We start from the raw sequence: 21897 nt of genomic DNA on the forward strand, positions 1-21897 counted from the left end.
TCCATTTACCTGGAAATGCCATAATTTTATTCTCTTTTAATACTGTGTAATATTCCATTGTGTATATGTACCACAGTTTCTTTATCCATTCTTCTATTGAAGGGAGTCGAGGTTGGTTCCACAGTTTAGCTGTTGTGAATTGAGCTTCTGTAAACATTGATGTGGCTGCGTTACCATAATATGCTGATTTTAAGTCCTTTGGGTATAGACAGAGGAGAAGGATAGCTGGGTCAAAAGGTGGTTCCATTCCAAGTTTTCTAAGGAATCTCCAGAGTGGTGGCACCAATTTGCGGTCCCACCAACAATGTATGAGTGAACTTTTTCCCCACATCCTCACCAACATTTATTGTTGTCTGTATTCTTGATAGCTGCCATTCTGACTGGCATGAAATGAAATCTTAGAGTAGTTTTGATTTGCATTTTTCTAATTACTAGAGATGTTGAATATTTTTTCATATATTTGTTGATCAAATGTATATCTTCTTCTGAGAAGTGTCTGTCCAGCTCCTTAGCCCATTTATTGATTGGGTTATTTGTTTTGTTTTGTTTTTTTTTGGTGTAAAGTAAAATTTTATGTTTTAACATATGTTGGCAAAACCCAGATTTCAATCAACTAGAAAACTCTTTTCAATAAGAATACGAAAGCACCCCAAAGAAAAATGGGTAAAACAATTCACATAGAAGGAGAACAAGTGGGTAGTGAGTAAATGAAAAAGAAATCAAACTCACTAATAATCAAAGAAATCCCAGCATTGAGGTACTGTCTTCTGCATTTCAAAAAGACAGAGACTTTTAACCCAAATCTACGTTAAAAGCCTAGGGCTGGGGGGATTTTTTAAATTTTTTATTCTAATTTATTATATAAATGAGCATTCTGTTACATCAGTGATAAGCAAAGCATAGCAATCATTGTACCAAAATCCCAATAAGAATATATTTGTACCCTTTCTAGTATTTCTGTCTAGAAATTTGTCTTGCAAAATAATAAGATGTGTGCACAAGTATTTATTTATTAGGATGTGCATCCCAGCAAACATTTCAAAGAATGAGAAGAAGAAGTCTAAACACCCAACAGTAGAGGAATTATTTAGTAAGACAGTGTATAGCTATCCAAAGACACAGCATTAAAAAACATGTTTTCAAAGAATAAAATAGCAGATATTCATGATATATAACATTTTTAAAAAGCAGAATAGAACATTCATCTATAATAGAGTGTGCAAAGAAAATAAAAACTTGATACATTTTTGGCTGTTTTCTGTGGATCAGATGAAGACATTTGAAGATACCGAGGCGGATGGAGAAGCAATGTAGTTGCGTTCAGTGGTGGGAACAGGGACACGCAGGCTTCAGTGTGACTTGCTCCGAGTTTTGGGGATTGGCTTTTCATATTTAAAGAGGTCAAAGTAAGCTTTCTGTCTTGTAATGAACACAAAGCTGAGCTGTCAGACTCTATGCTCCCAATCTTTGGGGTCCCGTGCCAAAGCCCGGGGCGACCCCTGCTGCCCCAGCTCCGTCTGCTGCCGGACCCCTCTCCACCTTCACAGATCTGGGTTCCCACCGGCCTCTGAGCGATAGTTTTTGAGTCACTGAGAACACGACACTTGGAGAAAGTAATTGGAATATATTCAGATTAAAAGAACAGGAAGGAGGCAAGTTAGGAAGGGCAGGGTTTCCCGGTGGGCAGGCAGGGGGCTCTTCCAGAACCTGCAGGAAGGGGTGGGACACAGAATTGTCCTGAAAGAATAAAGAGAAAGAAAGGGAATGTGACTGTGGAGGGGGAGGGCAGGGCCACGCAGGTGGCACTTGATTCTCCCACCTGACACCTGGCACTGTGGGACCAACACAGCCTGCAGCTGCCATGCCTTCAGCCTGGTGAGTGGTGTCCCCAGCACATGCAGGACCTGTCTCTGCCACTTGGTCTCCATGGCTGGGTGTGCAGGGCTGGAGACGTGAGCAGGGAGTGATGTTCTGAGAATCTCCAGGGGACAGGGACACACACAGGTACACTAAGGGGCGACGGCAAGTCCCCAGCATGCCCAGAGAGTGGAAGGGAGGGGCCCAGAAGTCCCCAACACAGTCTGAGTCCGCTCAGCCTCTCTTGGGTCTTGTTTAGCAGCTGCTTTCACTGCTCAGGACTGACATGTGTTGCCTTCTTTGCGCCTGCAAAAGGAAAAAGGAAATTGCTTGGGTTTTTGCTTTTTGTTTTTTCTTCTTCTGTAGTTATGAATGGACAGCGTGCCTTTATTGTATCTGTTTATTTTTATGTGGTGCTAAGGATCGAACCCAGTGCCTCATACAGGCTAGGCAAGCGTTCTGCCACTAAGCCACAACCCCAGTCCAGGCTTAGGGTTTTTTATATGATGGACCTATCAAAAACTTAAATTGTGATTGTTACGTTATTAACCAGCCTTCACCAAATCTCTATCTATAGGGTTAACCCTAACAATTCAGCAAGAGAGTCCTAAATTGGGAGGGGGCCAGCTCTTAAGGTGGCAGTAGCCATCACCCAAAACATCAGGTGTTTCTTTGATCTGATGTTCTATTTGATGCAGAAAATAAACACCAATAACTGTTTTAACCAGATAGTAAAATTAGCACATATCATTTTTGAAATGAATCATTTGGATAAATAGTTTATGCATCTGATATAAAATTTAAAAAGAGCAGAAGTATTTGCAGAGGAAGAGTCTCCCCGACCCCATACCTATCCTGAGCTGCCCGGGTCCCTCCTCAGCCGCCTGTTTGCGGTAGAAGGTGTACGCTTGCGCTGTTGTATCAGTAACAAGCTGCTCTGGGCATCGCTGTGAGCCTGGCTTCCTTGACACTCAGCAAAATACTTATCATGTCTCTCTAGAGCAGTCTTTTTTTGTACCAGGAATTGAACCCAGGAACACTTACCCTTGAGCCACATCTCTAGCCCTTTTAATGTTTTTCTTTTGACACAGGGTCTCACAAGTTGCCTCTCTAAGTTGCAGGGGGGCCTCTGTGCGTGAGAGGCTGGCTTTGAACGTGAGATCCTCCTGGGCTGCTGGAATTACAGGCATGTGCCCCTGCGCCTGGTAGCAGTCCATTTTTTTGCAGCTTTTGGGGGGCTCTGTAGTTTATGCGGTCCATATTTAACCAGCCCCTGTTAATGCACATTTGCAGTTGAAAAGGTCGTGTCTCAGGGATGTTCCCTGCAGCATTATTTAAAATCATGCAAAGACAGAATGCCCTCAGTGGGTCCGGTGGGGACCGCGGAGTGGAACTGCTGGTCTACAGGCCACATGTGTTTAAACTGGGAAGACACGGCCCAGTTGTCCCCATGCTCTGTCTGTGGGTGGGTGTGCTCTCTCCCCACCATGAAAGTAGTACATTATCTAGCAATTTTACCTTGTCTCTCATGCTGGATGAAAAATGGAGACTTGTTCATCTGTATCCCTCTGTGAGGAAGCCTGAACGTGGTGTACATTTATACCTGTTTTAATATATACATTTTTTCAAATTGCTTTGTTACCGGGTTGTCTTGAGGAAATTTAATAATCAGCATTGTGATGGGGGCTTGCTGGGGCTGGGCAGGGACTGCTGGTGTCAGGGGGTGCTGTTGGCCCTGGTACCTGCACCCCAGGGCTGCCTTTAGGATGGGGCTGTGCCTCATCACACAGAGTGGCACTAGAAGTAGTTGTCACTTGAGCCCCCCCACACGGGCTCCCACCTAGGCTCCAGAGCCCTGTCCACTATGCTGCATTGGTCAGAGAAAAATCCAAATTTACTGAGAAGAACATGACCCCCTGCTTACTGAGTGAGGGTGACTCTGCAGGTGGACAGATGTGGCTTCTCGGAGCTCAGGGACACAGCCCTCCCTGTTCCTGACTCTGGCTCCTGGTGTCCATCCCCACATAGTGGACCTGAAAATGTAAACCAGACCTGAGGGTCTCCCACTCGTCCCTGTCAGTGATGGCCCACGGCATGCACAAAGGGCCCCCCATGTCCTGCCCCCTCCCTCACCACCATCCTATCTCCTGCCCCTGAGAACACATCTTTGGCACTCCTGGGAATGGGCTGTCTTGCCATTCTCTGGGGAACAATCCCAAGGTCACCTCCTAGGACAGCCCTCTTTGCCCGTCTGGCCAGAGCGCCTTCCCACCACTTGTGGAGGCAACGACAGCGGTTGGACGGGAAATGCCCAAGTCAGGCTCTGCGACGGGACAGGCTCCAGGCCCAGCATTTCGCAGTCGCTTCCTGATAGCCACACGACGAGTCAGGCGTTGGTGCCATTTGTACATGAGGAAACTGAGGCTCAGTGGAAGGCTGAGCAACTGTCACTGTGGCAGAGGTTCTGGCCAAGTCCCCACTCCAGGGCCTCAAGCCAGTCTGCAGCTCAGCTGCCCACAGAGGGACATGCCCACCAGTTACGTCACAGTCCTCGAAACCCTGGAGAAATGCCCTGCCTTGACGGGATCTTACGGGTCACAGGGAATCCAGGGCGGAGCTGGCTTCGCAGTGGCTGGTGGACAAGCCTTCGGAGTGGACATGACTGTTGCAGATCCCAAGTGCAGTAGCCAGGGCTAAGAGCGCCATTCGGGGACCACGCTGTGATTCACAAATTTGGTCAGTCTAATGAGTATTCCCCGAGGATGGGAATCCTAGGCTGGCCGAGGGCTCAAAGCAGCTGCCCTGGTGGGGACGCAGCCAGCCGGTGCCAGCCTGGCCAGAGCATGGGACATCAGGCTTCAGTAGAAGTTGGGACGCACTCTCACACTCATTCACACTCGCTCTCACACACACCTGGCCCTGCCAGCTCCTCGATGTGCCTCAGCTGGCTCCACTGCAGGCTTCTCTCACACCTGCTGTCTCTGATTCCCTGGGCTGTGAGCCTGTGGTGACAGCAGGGACTGTGCCTGGTCACCTGGGAGCTCAGGCCTAGACCCTGGACACAGCAGATGTCCCGTGAGCTCTGTGGCACCAACAGATGCAGGAGTGAAGGAGTGAGCAGGCTGGCCAGGTCCCTCGTTAGCCCTGTTCCACCTACAAAGGCTTCAGCCTCTGATAGTAAAGTTACACGGATAAGGAAAAGGCGACCATGTTGATGTCACAAATACCAGGACATACGCCACAAGACAGACACCCTGCCAAAGGAGAATTCGCAGATGACTAGTTGCCTGTAAATGGATAGAGAGGGGGTGAGTGCTGGGTGAATGGGCTCCGCCAGACTCAGTGAGTGGTGGTTCAGGCCAAAGTCAGCCTCTGAAAGGCCAGGCCTGGTTGTTCCGGACCACCTCGTCCTCCTGGCGTCAGGATGACAATGCCACCAGCCAGGGAACCCGGGTGGACCCCGGCTAGGGAGGCCCTTGCATGCATAATTGGGGTGCTCTGGTAGAGATCCTTCCTGGTGATGTGGTCGACAGACCCCCTCTCCCTGTGCTGCTGTGATTTGGGCTCAGTGCCCGCTGACCCATACTGTGGCGACCTGTACCTGTGACGCCCGTCTGGATCACCTTTGTTAGTTATGTGTGCCTGGAGCTTGGGAGCCGTGAAGGCTTGACATTGTCTCGAGAAACTTGAATTTAGCAGCAGGAAAGTGAGTTCCTGACAGCATCTGTATCCAAGAAAGCTTCCAGGAACCTTCTCATGAGGGGCCTCCCTTGTCCAGGCTGGGTGTAGGCAGATGGAGCAGCCAATGGCTAGCTGGGGGTCAGTGCTAGGGCTGTAGGTCGACCACCAGGAGTCCGGGCCGTGCGTTTTGTGTGGGTGCTTATTTTCAGGTGGACAAGGCAGTTGTGGTGCAAGGGACGTTATGGAGAGGCCACTGCTTGGGTCAGCGTCTTGGCTCCCGCTGTCATTGTCTCAAGTCAGGGGCAACCTGGTGGCCCAGGGCCTGTGATTGGCGGCTCAGCCCTGGAGGATGTCACTGTCAACTTGGTTGCTAGGCAGGTCTGCCCTGCAGGACATCTCCGACTTACAAATCTGTTCCTCATCTTAAAGTGCCTGGCTGGGTGGGCTGTCGGCAGGGCTGCTAGTGACTGCAGTCGCCCAGCCCACCCCCGCCTGCTGCAGTCCTCAAACCCCTGGAGAAATGCCCCGCCTTGACGGGATCTTACGGGTCACAGGGAATCCAGGGCGGAGCTGGCTTCGCAGTGGCGGGTGGACAGGCCCTCGGAGTGGAACGTGGCTGTTGCAGATACCAAGTGCAATAGCCAGGGCTAAGAGCGCCATTCGGGGACCACGCTGTGATTCATAAATTTGGGGTCAGTCTAATGAGTATTCCCAGAGGATGGGAATCCTAGGCTGGCCGAGGGCTCAAAGCGGCCGCCCTACTGGGACGCAGCTGGCCAATGCCAGCCTGGCCAGAGCATGGGACATCAGGCTTCATGGCAGGGGCTGTGCAGAGCCAGAACGGGAAACCCACAGTCGTCTCAGCCCTCCCACCACAGAGGTGGGCGACTTCAGGCACGTGGCCTCAGCTCTGCTCCTGCTTCCTTCTGGTGACACAGGAGCTTCTATGCCTCCTTCCTGGGGGACCTTGGGGATTGAAGGGACAGCTGTACAAAGACCCCTGTCCCCAGAGCCTGTGTGTTCTCCCTCCCTCCTTCCTGACCCCTGGAGCTGGAGCTTGCTGGACCTGGGGAGGCCAGAGCCCTGCCTTCACCATGGCTGTGTCCCACCATCCTCCTCTGCCCGGCCGTGTTCGTTCCCAGGACTGCCCACAGCCTGGGGGCACAGAAACCTGAGGTGTGGACGCCAGAGGCCTGAAGTGGGGTCTCTGCAGGGCTGCGCTCCCTCCTTCTGGGGGAGAGTCCTTGCCTCTTCCAGTTCTGGCAGCTCCAAGCTGTCCCTTGCTGTGGCCACACCTCCCCGCCTTTTCTCCATCCTGTGTGTATTCATCACGGCTCCCCGTCTCTCCACCATGGGCACGCCCACCCGAAATCCAGGACGACCTCACCTTGACATCCTTAACTCACTTACATCTGCAAAGACCCTTTTCCAAACCAGGTCACACTCACAGGCTCTGGGGACTAGAACGTGGGCGTAGCCTCCTGGTGTGGGCACAGTTCAACCCATTATATTGTCCCTCTGGGGACCTGAGCCACCCGAGGACGATAAAAAGTGGAGGAAGATGGGGAGAGGAAGGTGGGAAGGTGCCAGCTGACCTTACAGATTGAGGTCATTTGTAAGCACGGAAGGCAGGCAGGCCAGGCTGCTGCCCCAGCTTCACAGAGCCACACTTGAGAGGGCAGAGCTTCGGTTAGTTTTGTGGTGTTCACAGCTTCAGTAGATAAAGAACAAAAAAATACACGCATGCACACAGGCACACACGTGCACACAGACGCACATGTGCACACTCACACATGCACACACATGTGCATGCACACATGCACACACACACACACACAGATGGAAAAGAGGTGCCTCAGAAGAGCTTATTAGATTATGGATTTCTTTTTCAAAATGAAGATTGTTTATTACCTTATAAAATCCAACCTTAGGAGCAATGATACAGGCTCATTTTCTAATTTTCAGACAATTCAAAAAGTAAAAAGGAAACAGTCCCCCCCAAATTCCTCCCTGCTGGTGCCGGAGGTGTCATGGTGACCCGTTTCCTTCGAAATGTTATTCTGGGCGTGTGGAGTCGGGGACCTCTGCTCGCCGACTTTCCCTCCTGACTCTGCCAGTAACCCGGGCAGGAACCCGTGGCCTGGAGGCCCCCCACCCTGGGCTGACCTCACGTGCTCCGCCCTTCTCCATGTCCCGGACCTCAGCTTGTCCCTGATGTCCACGGCAAAGGAAGAGTGGTTGAGAGCATGCTCTCAAAGGGCAGGACACCGTGCCCTCTTTCACGGGGCTGCTTGTCCCCTGGGATGGGTGGCAGCGTCGGGGAGCAGCCATCCACACGCCTTGGTGCCTCCCTCACAGCCGGCTGGGCTTCCCTGTGCCTCTGAGCGGGAGGACGCAGTTGGGCTTCCCTGGAATCAGGGTCTCCTGTGTTGTGTCCCCGCCTCCCCTGACACAGGCCATGTTCGAGCTGGTCACCTCCGAGGCCTCCTACTACAAGAGCCTGAACCTGCTGGTGTCCCACTTCATGGAGAACGAGCGGATGAAGAAGATCCTGCACCCGTCAGAGGCACACATCCTCTTCTCCAACGTCCAGGACGTCCTGGCCGTGAGCGAGCGGTGAGAGCCGCCTCCCCGTCCAGGCGGCCGAAGCTGGCCGTGGTGCTTGTCTCAGGGCTGCTCTGCTCTTGATTGTTGGGAATTTTCCATAATTAATATGACCAATAATGACATAAATCCAAGATCCACCTCCCCACGCAGCGGGGTGGCCAGTGGCAAGTCCCAGGCCCGTTCCCATCAACCATACCCTGTGGGTCTCCATGGAGCCGTGGCCGGGAGGACCCCCACCCTGAACTGGAGCCATGTTGAGTGGTCTCTCTTACGCACGGAACCCGCAGTTGTCCACTGCAGTCCGTCTCTCAGGCGGGTCCTCGGCCAGTCCATGACCTGTGGGTGTGTCCCCCTGAGCAGTTCACCCTCCTGCAGTTACAGAGCCCCGGCTCGGGCCCCTGGGCTAAGACCTCTGAGCGTAGCCTGGCCTCAGGCTCCCAATCCTCTTGGATGGTGTGAGCCCTAGTTGGGGGAAGTGGTTTTGAGCTTATGGCTGGGCCTGGTTGAAGTCAAGGGTGAGTCAGTGGAGGAAGAAGAGACATCCATTGATTCTCTCAAAGAAGGAATGAACTCCGGGCATATTATCGGGGTCAGAGGCCCACTCACCACCTCACTGTGGCCTGGGCAGCTTGGCTGCTAAAGGCCACATGGGGAGGAGCTGACCAGTGTCTGCACTCAGCTGTGAGCCCCGGGCATGCCACGTCACATGTGGCCCTCTGCACTGACACCCACCTGTGCGTTAGTCCCTCCACCTCCCTGTGGCAGGCCCGTCTGGATGGCTCTGGACACAATGGCCACCGAGGCCTGAGCAGCCGGAGAGACCCTCGGCCTTGGCCTCCGCACCTCTTATCTATGTGCTGATTCCTGTTTCACTGTGGGAAATGCCGAGGTGCAGAAGTAAAGACACCCACACAGTGAGCCCTGGGCCGAGGCCCCTGCTTCAGCAGTGACGGGCAGCACAGGGGCAGTCCAGGTTCCCCCACCCCACCCACCCCCATGGGACCATCCTGAAGCAAGTCCTCATGGTCATCTTACTCCCTCCACAAACACAGCAGTCTGTCCCGAGACAGTGATGAGGCGTCTGTCTACCCCCGATGCTGTCGTCCATCCAAACCAGATGTGCCCACGTGTCCCGCCAGCGGGCAGATTCCGGGCCAGTCTCCTGGACCTGCGCGCTGCTTTGTCCCAGCCAGGGTGTGTCCTGAGCCTGCCTGCCCCGCGTCCTCAGCCCAGCCGCTGCCCCTTGCAGGTTTCTCCTGGAGCTGGAGCACAGGATGGAGGAGAACATCGTCATCTCCGACGTGTGTGACATCGTGTACCACTACGCCGCCAGCCACTTCTCCGTCTACATCACCTATGTGAGCAACCAGACCTACCAGGAGAGGACCTACAAGCAGCTACTGTGAGTGTCCCCCCACCTGTCCCTGCCCTCCCTGGTCCCAGGGGCCCCGAGGTTGGCCAGACTGGTGACCGCATCCAGACCTGCCACCTTCCAGGCCAGTGACAGTGCCCAGACCTGGCATGTTCCCAGAGCCTCACCCCACTGGACCCAAAGTGAGTGAGTTGTCGTCCCCCAGACCCGTCCCAGACCGCTGAGCAGGCCCTGTGCACTCGGAAGAGGAGGAGGCCGAGAGGGCCGGGAGATTGAAAGGGGGATGAGCTAGCAGAAGGGAGGGGCAGGGCAGGAGCTGACTCTGTGGCTACCCAGCCGTGCCCTTGGCTCGATTACCAATCCACCATGTCAGCAACTCCCTTGGAGGTTTCAGTTGACAAGATAATTTTTCGGTCACCTTGCCTCTGTTGAGTTTTTGCACTGGTCACTCTTAAGGTGCTGGGGCCAGCCAGGAGGGCACTCAGTTCCACTCAGAAACTTCGAAGGCCTTTCCGAAGGTGACCTTCCACACCAGAGAAAAGCAGAACTTCTGAGCGATCTTCATTTGGGAAGGAGGAACAGGATCTCAGGCCAGGATACACGACAGGCTGAGGTGGCCTCTTGTTTTTATGAGGACAGAGAGGTCCTCGCCCGTTGGGGGAGCTGGCAAGCTTGATTGGCAGCAGCTGCCGTGCCACCCTGGTCTTGTGGTCATAGTTCCGAGGACAGCTGCTGAGAACACAGCCTTGAGGTAGAGTGGCTGCACTGGCCTTACAGGGCGGCTCCCGAGACGAGCTGGTGACCGGAGGGTTGCCCCCGTGGCCTCTGAGCTCCATTCAGATGGTCTGACAGGGATGCTTTCGTCCGCACGCCTGCTGTCCCTGTGGGTCTGAAGCCTGCCCTTGGCTGGCCTTTCTGTGGGACCCCAGGGTTCCTCGTGGATGAATTCGCGCATCCAGGTGCTCCAGGGTTTGGGAATTGGAACTTGAGGTCAGGCATTGAGAAGAGGCGCATCCAGCAGATAGGTGCCCACGCACCACCGTGCCCGGGAGGCCCTGGGGCCCCTCCCTGTGCCACGTGAGCAGCAGCAGGCACAGCGCTACCACTGGGCACGTGCAGCCGGGGCTGACGCTCATCTCCCACAGCCTCCCAGGTCCTGTCAGCGCTGTGCCCAGCCCACCTGTCAGAAATAGCTCAGGCCCTCCTGGCAGGTGATTGGCGCCTGCTGCCTGTTCCCGTCACTACGTGGGTTACCTCGCCATGGTGTCCTCCTGAGCGAAATCATCTAATTGTGTGTCTGATTCACAGACTTGGCCACACAAAGAATCCTTGCCCTCCCACACGCCACCTATTTTGCAGACTTCACGGGCTGGGCCTGCAGAGTTACTGTTGTTAGCTGACCTCTGCATGAACAGTTGATTTCCCATTAGGAAAGAGACAGAGAGAGAAGGAACTCGACACATGTTCCCTGCTGTGGGTCTCTGGGTCCCTAGGAGCTGTCAGTGGGGAGGAAGCGTCTCCATGTGCACCTCCAGGAGAGGCCCACTGCTGTGTCTGTGTCCCCAGCCAGGAGAAGGCAGCGTTCCGGGAGCTGATCGCGCAGCTGGAGCTCGACCCCAAGTGCAGAGGCCTGCCCTTCTCCTCCTTCCTCATCCTGCCCTTCCAGAGGATCACGCGCCTCAAGCTGCTGGTGCAGGTGCTGCCACGGCCCGCGCCCCCTGGGCTCCGCACGGTCCCCTGCACCACAGGTTCCCTTCTGTCTCCCCAGAGCTCCGTTGGCTTCCTAGGGAGTCCATTTGTTCCACGAGTCCTAATTAAGCTCCTACTGTGTGCCAAGCATCTCCCTGAGCTGTGAGGGCCCAGCCAGAGAAACCAACGGATACAACCAGGAAATGGTTTTGACCATGAGGACAATTAATGAGGTCACCGAATTAAGGTGACTCCCTCACTCACCACTGCCAGTGGGGCAGGGGGCAAAGAAAGATAAGCGACATTCAAACTGAGTCTTGGCTTGGGAGGAGCCAGCCAGGTGGCCATCTGGAGGAAGGGGCATTCTATGTAGAAGGGACTGGATGCACAAAGGCCCTGGGGCAGCAGGGATCACAGGAACAAGGTGGGAGTGACTTAGTCAGAGGCAGACTCGGGCCTGGGGCTCCATCCTGTGTGGTCTTCACCTGATCTGAGGGTGCTTTTCCGGGCTCACTGTGGCAGCTGCAGAGGAAGGGCCGGAGGGACAGTGACTCAGTGAGCTGAAATCAGTGACAAAGGAAGGAGGACAGACCAGGAGAGACTCCCCGGCTTTTAGCCTGAGCAGCCTGGTGCCCTCGGGGAAGTCAGGAGGGGAGGAGCCAGGGCTGGGCTGGAGCCAGTGGGGTTGGTTGTGACCTTGTGCAGCTGAGGAGCCACTTCCAGTTAGAGGGAGAGGTCAGTATTTAGTAGAAGAGGCCACCCAGGAGGGAGAGAAGGGGCAGTCAGGCCCTGAGACACAGCCCCACCTGCCTGAGAGGGAGCAACCAGGAGAGAGGGAGGAACCAAGAGAGGCGCAGCCACGGACCCTGCAGGGGACAGGCCAGAGGGGTGGGGGCAGCCCAGCTGCCCCACCAGGACAGCAGCTGGCCAGTGTGTCCAGTCAGGTCCTGAGCCTCAGGAAGCCACTGGCTGTGGGCAGTGAAGGGCCATGTGAGTCCCACTGAGGCCCCAGATGATGTCCTGGAGCCACAGCTGTGGAAGTCAGGGTCAGGCGGGGGGGGCGGACACCAAGGGGCAGCTGGCTCAGAAGCAGAGGGGAGGAGGCCGGGAGGAGGTCTCAGAAGCACAGGAAGCAGCATCAAAGAGGTAGCGGCTGAGGCTGTGGAATAAAGGAGGGACCAGAGGAATGTTTTTAACGGAGAAAAACTGAAACAGTTTCTAGGGATGCAGAGTATCCCTAGATAGTTTGACATGTTGTAGAGACGAACATACATGGATACATAAAGACCTTGATTTATGTGGGATGAAAACCAGAGTGAGATTGAAACCCACCTGCGTGGTGGTGTAGGAGAGCAGGGGTAACTGGGGGGCCCTAGGGAAGGACTCGGAGGAAGTGTGTTTGGGGATGAGGTCCACCTGGAACTGCAGGTCACAGCACTAGGGTACCCAGGGACATGCTGAGATGAGCACACAGCAGGCCACGGGGCTGACACTGTCCTCCATTTGAGGCCACCAATGTGACCTGATCGAAAGGAACTTTTGCTCTAATGAGACAGCTGAGCAGCACTGGCCAGTAGGGACAGTTAATGACAGGGTTTGTGACTGGCCTCGCATGGTGAGGAAGGAGCGGAAGGTACCTGGGGAAGCTCGCAGGTCTCTGGCTTGGCTGCTGGGAGAGGAGGGCAGGCAGGGGTGGAGGAGAGAGCTGGGGCCAACACCGGGGCAGCTGGAGACATTGGGTACAGCCATGGTGCATGACAGCCAGGAGGACCGGGAGATGGAGACCTCACCAGGCACCTACACCATGGGTACGGGAGGATTGCCAGGAGAAACCATGCCTGGCCCCAAACTCGGGGGAAAGCACCCTGAGCTCGAAGTTTTGTTAATTGAAGAAAACGGAACAATTGGAGAAAAGACAATTGTTTATTGATGGGACCAAAGTTCAGGAAGCCTCAGGACCAGGCTCCCAGCAGCAGCTGAGGGAGGGAGGGGAACCGCAGGCCCCCACAAGGCCCTTGGCGCCTGTCCAGGACAGGGGCTGGATTGGGCTGTGCTCATCGTACCCTGGCAAGCCTTGGGATGGGGAGCCTCCACCCTTGGTGTGTCAGATGGAGGGCTGTGTGTGTGTCACGGTCACAGCTCCTGGGCTGGCTTGGCAGGAAGGGTAACGCAGCCTGTCCCCACTGGCAGAACATTCTGAAGAGGGTGGAAGAGAGCTCGGAGCGTGAAGGGACTGCCCTGGAGGCCCACAGGGAGCTGGAAATGGTGAGTCCCTCCTGCTTGCACGTGGGCCAGCCGGCCACTTGCCCACATGCGCCACCCTCCCGCCAGCCCCCTCGTCTCTTTAGACCAGGCCCTTCATTTATTTTTTACTTTTACCATCAAGAAAAGTCACCAGAGCTAAAAATGTGCCCAACGGTGCTTGAGCAGACCTTCCTGCCCTCGAGACCCCCTCAGCACCCTCCTCCACTAATCTGTTCATGGTGGGTGTTGGGGCAGCCACAGGACACTCAGGGACACTCTTCCCCATCGTGGAACTCTGCCACCATGACAGGCCCAGGCCTCCATCTGCTGCCTGGTGTTGCTCATGGCAAGTGTCTGGGGCCCATACAGACCCTAAGCTTGTCTTTGCCTCTCTCCTCAAGTCACAAATGATCTCCCTCCCTCCTATGGCTGTGTGGAGGCTGTTCCTCTTCTTCCTGTCCACTGGCAAGCTCTTTGTCCCAACCCTGTCCCTCCACCCCCCTTCCCCATCCCTCAAGACTCACCCCCACACGGGTCTCCTGGGAGGATTCACTGGCCCTGCCCGAGAGCACTGGGCTTTCCCTGTGGCTGAGTGGAGGGTCCTCTCCTGATCCTCAGAGAGGCAGAGGACTCCTAGAAGTGTCCGGCAGGCAGGACTCGGGAGGGGCCAGCAGCTCCGTCTACATCCTCGAGTGCTCCCGGGGCTCTGTCCTGTGTGCCGAGCGGCTGGCATCACTGCAGCTGAGAGCCAGTTGGGGCTGCTGTGTGGGGTGTCTCCGTTGGGCTCTTGACTGCCATGATGGTGGACAGTGGGGGGCAGGAAGTCCTTTCCACTCTGTTACCGAGGGGCAGAACTTCATGAAAGGAGTCCACCTTCCATGGACGAGTGGCATGGTTCTGTGCAAGTCGGGAGGCCAGCGCTTCTTAGCTCAAGGCAGTTGTTTCCCTGTTTGGGCTGCTGCCTTGTCCTTCACCCAGGCAGGGGTCACAGAAATTTGCTGGCAGTTGTCCCCTTTATCATTGGCAAGGACAGTTCTCCTCCTGATCCTCACAGGGCACAGCTGTAGCCACCACGGGGCTGGCCAGGGGGCTCAGCAACCTGCCAGCTGGGCAGCACCTGTCAGAGCCCCTGCCCGCCCAAGGCAGAGCCTCCTGGGCCCCCGTGCCAGCCCCACGGGAGCAGCCAGGCTGGGCTGCAGGCGGCAAGTCCTATCAAAGGCCACATGCCCCAGAGGGTCTCCCTGCGGTCATCCGGGGGCCAGGGGATGCTTTCAAATAGATTCCTTTCTACTTTCATTTCCCTTTTGCTTTTAATGAAGGGTATACTGTTTCTCACCGCTCACTTTTTTAAAATAAAGGGCTTTTTTTTTTTCTAATTTATAAAAGTAATCGATGCTCAACACAAGAAAATTCGAAGATGCTCATAAGCAAAAAGAAGAGAGCGAAGGTGCCTGGCCATCTTGTACCCAACTTCCAGCAGGCTGCCGGGCCTCCAAACAGCCCTGCGCACGCAGGCACACACACGCTTTCTTTGCCAAAGGGGGTTAGTTCCCAAACTCCCATCCAATTTGGTACGTGCAGAGTTCACAGCCTTGTTTGCGGTTCCATGGGACTGTCACGTGGGTGTTCTGTCTTCATCCCAGTCAGTCCCACGTGATGGACGGGTCCCATGCTCAGGGACCCCCCCACAGGCACAGACATGGCCTGCCGCTGCCCTGGCCTGTAAGCCAGCACAGAGCTTAGTTCCTTCAGAACGAGGCCCTGAGGTCCTGGTGGTGTCGCAGCCCCGCAGTCCCAGCCTCTTACTGGGGAGCCAAGGAGTCACATGCACACCCTCCGTGGGCAAGAGGCCAACCCGGTGCCTCGCAGTGCATCTTCCAGCCCGGCTGACACTGTGCCTTGTCGGGAAGTACCCTCTGGGGACAAGGCACTGAAGGCCACCAGACTCTCAGGTTTTCACCTAGAGAAAGGAGTGTGGCTGGGACGTTGGGTGGGCTGGCCTGAGGCAGCGTCTCCTGTCCCAGGTGGTGAAGGCGTGCAACGAGGGCGTCAGGAAAATGAGCCGCACAGAGCAGATGATCAGCATCCAGAAGAAGATGGAGTTCAAGATCAAGGTGAGCCTGGGGTGGCAGTCAGCCTGCACCGCACCTGTGCACCCCACCTGTGTGCCCAGACTTGCCCCAGCCTGGGCCACCTCCCCGGCCCTGCTGAATCCAGTGCTCATGCCCAAGCCCCTCCTCCAAACTTGCCTTCTGAGAGCGAGTGCCTGGCCCCAGCGCTGCCTGCCGGCCCGAGGCCCACTCTTAATTACTCACCGTGAGACCTTGAGCGGTCAGTTCATGGTGACAGGGACTACTCTAGGATTCTCATGTCTGAGAATTTTCAGGTTATCAACCTTTTCCCCAAACTTTACATAAAACTTTGGCTGTTACTAAAGCCCTGAGGGCCCCTGGGGCCTGCGTTTCTGGTGACAGGCACCCAGCACACAGCGCCCACCAAGGGCCCCAGAGATGGGCCTGTTGGGGGAGGCCAGGTGTTTTCTGGGCTGACGGCCGGTGCCCCACTCCCACCTGTTCCGCACAGCCAGGGCCAGCACCAGCCCCTGCAGGCCGGGCTCCTGCTCTTTGGTAGCTCTCTTTGCTCTTCCTGTGAACATGGCCACCCCGACTCCACACCAAACAGGCTGAGCCTAGTGAGTTGCTGATCACACACATGGCGCACACACTTGTTCACACACAGTATACACATGGCAGCACACACATGCTCACACATGCAGTATACACATGGCAGCACACACATGCTCACACACAGTATACACATGGTGCACACACTTGTTCACACACAGTATACACATGGCAGCACACACATGCTCACACATGCAGTCAGTATACAGATGGCAGTGCACATGCATGTGCGATACACACACAGTGGTACACACACATTTAAGAAACACACAGCACACACATCAACACAGGCACAAACACATGCCCTAAAGCCCACGTGTGGGTACATACCCGGCACAGAACACACGTGCACACGCAGAAGCCACACACGGGTTGAAGCACACACGCACACAGGTGAAGCACACTTGCACAAGGGGCGCGCATTCACACACACTCACACCGCTGCTGTTTCCCTGTGCCTGGCCAGACCCAGCCGCCCTCCACCGTCACACCAGTGTCACTCGGTCAGTTTGCTGGGGGCTGGGGTGGGCAGGAGGGTCCAGGCCCTGACCCTGCCGCCCCTCCTAGTCGGTGCCCATCATCTCGCACTCCCGCTGGCTGCTGAAGCAGGGCGAGCTGCAGCAGATGTCAGGCCCCAAGACCTCCCGCACCCTGCGGACCAAGAAGCTCTTCCGAGAGATTTACCTCTTCCTCTTCAATGACCTGCTGGTGATCTGCCGCCAGATTCCTGGGTGAGCCGATGGGATGGCATGAGCCCAGGTCTGACCACGGCCCCAGGAGCTGGGCAGGTGGAGGACAGAGCTTGGGCTTGGGATCAGGTTTGGAGGTCCCCTGCTGTTGTCCAGGAGCCTCGGTTTCCCCTGCCGTGAGGTGGGTTCTACTCCCGTTAGTGTCTGGCACCCGGGAGCGCCAGCCACTGCCCGCCCCACACCCTGGCCAGGAGGCTCCTGGGGGACAGGCGTGCAAGGGCTGGCAGGGGGCTGAGGAGACAGGGCTGGGCTGTGCTGCCTGTCCTGCCGCACTGACACGCCCACCTGTCCCTTGGTCTCCAGAGACAAGTACCAGGTATTCGACTCGGCCTCCCGCGGCCTGCTGCGCGTGGAGGAGCTGGAGGACCAGGGCCAGACGCTGGCCAATGTGTTCATCCTGCGACTGCTGGAGAACGCAGATGACCGCGAGGCCACCTACATGCTGAAGGCATCTTCTCAGTGAGTGCCCTGCGCCGGCCCCACCCTGTGACACCCAGGCGGCCCCTCCCAGCCACCCTGCTAGGAGGCCTGGCCTCCTCTGCCACAGGCCTGCTCCCAGGTGGAATGAGACTCCACACCTGTGGGAGGCCAGCCTCTGGGGGTTCTGCCCCAGGGCCACAGCTTCGGGTGTGGGCCAGTGCAGGGCAGCTCGGTGTGCAGGTGCGCTCCCTCGGGGCTTCACACTCAGGCCAGCCTGAGAACTGGGTGGATGACCAGGGGACCGCCCTCTTCCTCCCTCCGCCCCTCACCCGAGTGTCTTCCTGTCCATCGCTCCCCCCTGAGCTGCCTGGACAGCTGCCTCGCAGCCCAGAGCTCTCACAGGACCCACGAGACCAATGTGGGAGGGACGCTCCCTGAGCCGTGGGCCCAGCGCTCCTTCCTGGCCACCCGGCCAGCCTGCTCCCTCTGCAGCTGCCTCGCCACTCCCACCAGGGTCCCCAGGGCTGGGGGTCCCATTAGCCCTCCCCACCCTGCTGCCGCTAACAAACCACGGCTTCCCTGAGATGCCTCAGATGCACTCTAGGGAGTGACTCCCCCTTTCTGCCGGGCTTTTAAAATGCACCCCGTGAGGAGAGCCTCCTGGGAGCTCCTCCTGTCGCAGGGCATTGGCCTGCTGGGAAGGCTGGGGCCACACGCTGGGTGGGTCTGCTCTGCTCTGCTCTGCGGTTGGGGCACCATCCTCTTCCCTGTGCCAGGAGTGAGATGAAGCGGTGGATGACCTCGCTGGCCCCCAACAGGAGGACCAAGTTTGTTTCCTTCACATCCCGGCTTCTGGGTGAGTGCCCGCCTGGCAAGTGGCCACTGTGGGGGCTTTGTACTCGCTCCCTGGGCCACAGCTTCAGGCCTCGCACAGGGCAGGAGCTTAGCACCACCAAGGTGCCAAGCCCAGCTTCGCCAGTGCTGGACGGTCAACATAAAGACAGCAGTCACTGGGTCATAGGTGACAGGAACCACGGGACACCAGGAGGAACCTGGGCCCAAACTCCAAGGCTCTTTGGGGGTTGCCGGTTATTTGGAAAGCATCTAAGACCCAAAGGTGCACGAGCCCAGCGCCTCACAGACTAGCCACGGCTCCTGGCTGTGACCTCTTGTCCTGAGCCCCCAAATCACCTCCAGGGCCACACCCTGGGGTGCCTTCTGAAGCTTCAGCTGAGCACCGCCTCACATTTGGAGGGTCCCTTCCTCCGGTGTTCTCTCCCAGAACTCCTGGCGAGTCGGGGGGTGTTGCCTTTGGAAGCAAGCCCCCCTCCCCCTCGGGTGAGCCCCGTCCGTGGCTGGGGAGTTCACAGTCCTGTATCAGGTGGGGCTCAGCCACCCACCGGCTGCAGGGCTGTCCCTGCCAGCCACTGCTTGCCGGGGTGCAGGTGTGGGGCCGCGATGGGGACACGCCATCCCCCCTCTCCTCCCATCAGACTGCCCGCAAGTCCAGTGCGTGCACCCGTATGTGGCCCAGCAGCCTGATGAGCTGACACTGGAACTGGCTGACATCCTGAACATCCTGGAGAAGACGGAAGATGGTGAGGCCCCGGGGACCCCAGCCCTGCTCCTCTCCCAGCCCAAGGGTTTTTTTTCCGGTGTCTACTTTCCTCCCCAAAGTGAGGTCCCACTTCACCCCTCCCAGCAAGCCCAGCCCGCAGGCATTCTGCGGCCCCCTGCCCTGGGACGTCTGGCTTCAATCCTCCCATCACAGTGGAAGGGAGGTGAGCAGAAGGCCATGCCCCAAGCCAGGCCTCCAGGGAAGCCTGTGACCACTAGCCTCGGGGCTCCCTGGGGGCCAGGACCCCACACACACACACACACACACAGATGACATCAGCACCAAATGAAGTTCCTTCCCAGACCCTGCAGAATTCAATTTTATTGAATTAATTTAATTATTTACAGTACTGAGGGTTGAACCCAGAGGCTGTCTACCACTGAGCCTCATCCCCGGCCCTTTTAAAACTTTTATTTTGAGACAGGGTCTCTCTAAGGCACTGAGAATCTCCCTAAGCTGCAGAGGCTGGCTTTGAACTTGTATTCCTCCTGGCTCAGGCTCTCAGTCGCTGGGATCACAGGTGTGGCCACTGGGCCTGGCTCCCCTTCCCCTGTTTCTCTGCCCAGGCCAGGCGACCAGCCCATCCCGGGAGGCCTCCTCCACTCAGGCCCCCTCTGGGCCCCATTCCAGATTCCTTCTTCAACTGGATACACACCTGCCCAACGGTGACCTGCAGAGAGCATGCCCCAGGCCCCCCAGAGCTGGTGGGAATATGCCCCCAGGCCCAGGTTGGGGGTGGGGAGAAGGGGGCCGAGCAAGCAGTGGGGGAGAGGGCCAGAGCACTGTGACTCAAGTGTTACCAGCTCAGAGGCCACTCTCAGCTGGTTATAGTGGCCTTTGGGAGGCTGAGGCTCTGAGAGGAACTGACCAATAAGAAGGTGACCTCCGGGTCCAGGCTTGGGACATGGACTCCAGAATGGGCTCCTGCGTCAGTGTGGAGCTGGTGTCAGAGCCTGCAGCCTGGTCCTCTGCATTCGCCTCCTGCCTTCCCCCCTCACGGGGATGAACCTGGCCTGAGCACTCAAGCCGGGTGTGCCAAGCTGCTGCCCTCTGGGAAAGGCCAGCTGGACTCAAGTCCCTCAGCTTTGCTCCCTACACAGACAGGAGCCTTAGCTGGGGGAGCTCCACCCAGGCCCCGGCTCCTGACCCTGCTGCCCCTCCTCCTCAGGGTGGATCTTTGGGGAGCGCCTGCATGACCAGGAGAGAGGCTGGTTCCCCAGCTCCATGACTGAGGAGATTCTGAACCCCAAGATCCGCTCCCAGAACCTCAAGGAATGTATCCGTGTCCACAAGATGGATGACCCCCAGCGCAGCCAGAACAAGGACCGCAGGAAGCTGGGCAGCCGGAATCGGCAATGACCCCTGTCCCAGGCACTCACCTGCACAAGGAGGGGCGGGGGAGCAGGCCTGGCTGGGACCCTGGCAGACAAGGAGGCCCTGGGAAAGGACAGACTGGCACCTCCCCAGGGGTGCGGCAGGAGGTGCGCACGCTGGTCCCTGCCCATGCGGTGAGTGTGCCAGTGTCCCCGCCCTCGTTCACTCACAGACTAGCAACAGCTGCCTCCCCTGGGTCTTCGTGAAGGAGTCATGTTGTGAGCAGTACATACACCACCTCCCTCTCTTACCTCTTAGCGGGGTTGGGGGACAGGCATGCCCAGGGATCACTAGTGTCCCTGAGCCCGGCGTCCCTGGCAGGCCAGGCGGAGGGTGACAACTGTCAGGGTCCCCTGCACTGCACGTGCCCTTCCCTACCTTGAAAGCCGTTAGAATCTACCAGACACACCCAGGGGCTGCCTTTGCCTGACGGAGCTTGATGAGCGGCCCTTGGTCTCTGACTCACGGGTCTGAGACCAGCCGCCTCTGTCCTCCTTCCCCTGCCTCTGCCACCTCCGGCTGCACGGCCAGGCCCTGCTCCGTGGCAGGCCTGCCCAAGCTTGGCTGGGGGTCCATGTCGCCTCTGGCTCCTTGAAGGGCTGGATATAACTTGTGTCTTCTGGCCTCTTAAGGAGCCCAGGTGTTTTATGGAATGAATTGGTCACTGCATCGTGTATGGTTATGGTTCTGAGAAAAGCAAATATCATTTTTTTGGCTGCATTAAAAGAAGCATCATGTATAAAATATAAGAAGCGAAGGTCTAGCCTTTATTATCCGGGTGCACACAGGAAGGAGGCATTTGGTTCTGGCCCAGGAGATGGGAGCACCTTTCAAGGCCAGCAGGGGGAGGCATGTTCCAAAGGATCAAGTCTTCAAGTCCCTGAGGAGGCTTCCAGGGCAGGGGAGAGCAGCCAGGGTCAGGTCTCAAATGGATGGGGATTTGAGCCTCCACTTGTGGAAGGAGGGAAGCAGCTGTCAGAGGGAGTGGGGGACATCTTTACTGCATGGAATTGAGAAGAGCTTTGCAAGATCACAAGGGCAGTGAGGTGGTCCCCAGGTGGGGGGAACTCCCCACCTGACCCAAACACTAGTTCAAGCCTTCAGTAGCAGCCAGTTACCAGGGGCTGCAACCTCGTCCCTGGCCTGGCTGGCCAGCAGAGCTACCTCATCCCCACCCCTGATAATGTCCCCTGAGTGTCCAGGGTGTATGCTGGGACCAGGAACACTCTGCCAGGACGAAGAACACTAGAACAGGCCTTGGAGTTAGAGACAGTGGGACTTCCTAGCATCTTCCCACGGGCCACAGTGGGGGTCTTTGGCCTTTCTGAGACCTCAGACCCTTTGAGCATCCCTGGGAGCATGTGTCACCTGCAGCAATGTGGGCCAGCTGCGGGGCAGAGGGCCCTGGGCGCAGTAAAGAGATCTAGCTCTTGGGGCCTCTTGATGCACCCCCACTGGGAGCACCTACATCAGGGTCCCCCAGGAGTGGGCAAGGGAGGGGGCCTCTTTCTGAGCCCTGGGGTGGGAGAGGGGACAAGCTAGGGCCTGGAGTGGGTGATCACCCAGGCTTTCTGAATCTGGAAACAGCATATTGAGTTGGAT

General features: G+C 56.8%; 1 protein-coding gene across 2 annotated transcripts in view; it reads left to right on the forward strand.

Annotated features, from left to right (window-relative positions):
* Positions 1-20280, forward strand: part of Ngef (neuronal guanine nucleotide exchange factor) — a 62908-nt gene extending 42628 nt beyond the window's left edge. For both annotated transcript variants that reach the window (XM_027942032.2, XM_027942033.2), the window contains 10 exons: positions 7994-8154; positions 9395-9547; positions 11084-11213; positions 13397-13471; positions 15475-15564; positions 16702-16865; positions 17187-17342; positions 18080-18159; positions 18797-18901; positions 20090-20280. In XM_027942032.2, coding sequence (XP_027797833.2) covers positions 7994-8154; positions 9395-9547; positions 11084-11213; positions 13397-13471; positions 15475-15564; positions 16702-16865; positions 17187-17342; positions 18080-18159; positions 18797-18901; positions 20090-20280 — 1305 coding nt within the window. The remainder of the gene's footprint in view (positions 1-7993; positions 8155-9394; positions 9548-11083; positions 11214-13396; positions 13472-15474; positions 15565-16701; positions 16866-17186; positions 17343-18079; positions 18160-18796; positions 18902-20089) is intronic.
* The last annotated feature ends 1617 nt before the right edge of the window (positions 20281-21897 follow it).

Source organism: Marmota flaviventris, chromosome 11 (assembly GCF_047511675.1).
Source record: "Marmota flaviventris isolate mMarFla1 chromosome 11, mMarFla1.hap1, whole genome shotgun sequence".
Taxonomy (NCBI): Eukaryota; Metazoa; Chordata; class Mammalia; order Rodentia; family Sciuridae; genus Marmota; species Marmota flaviventris.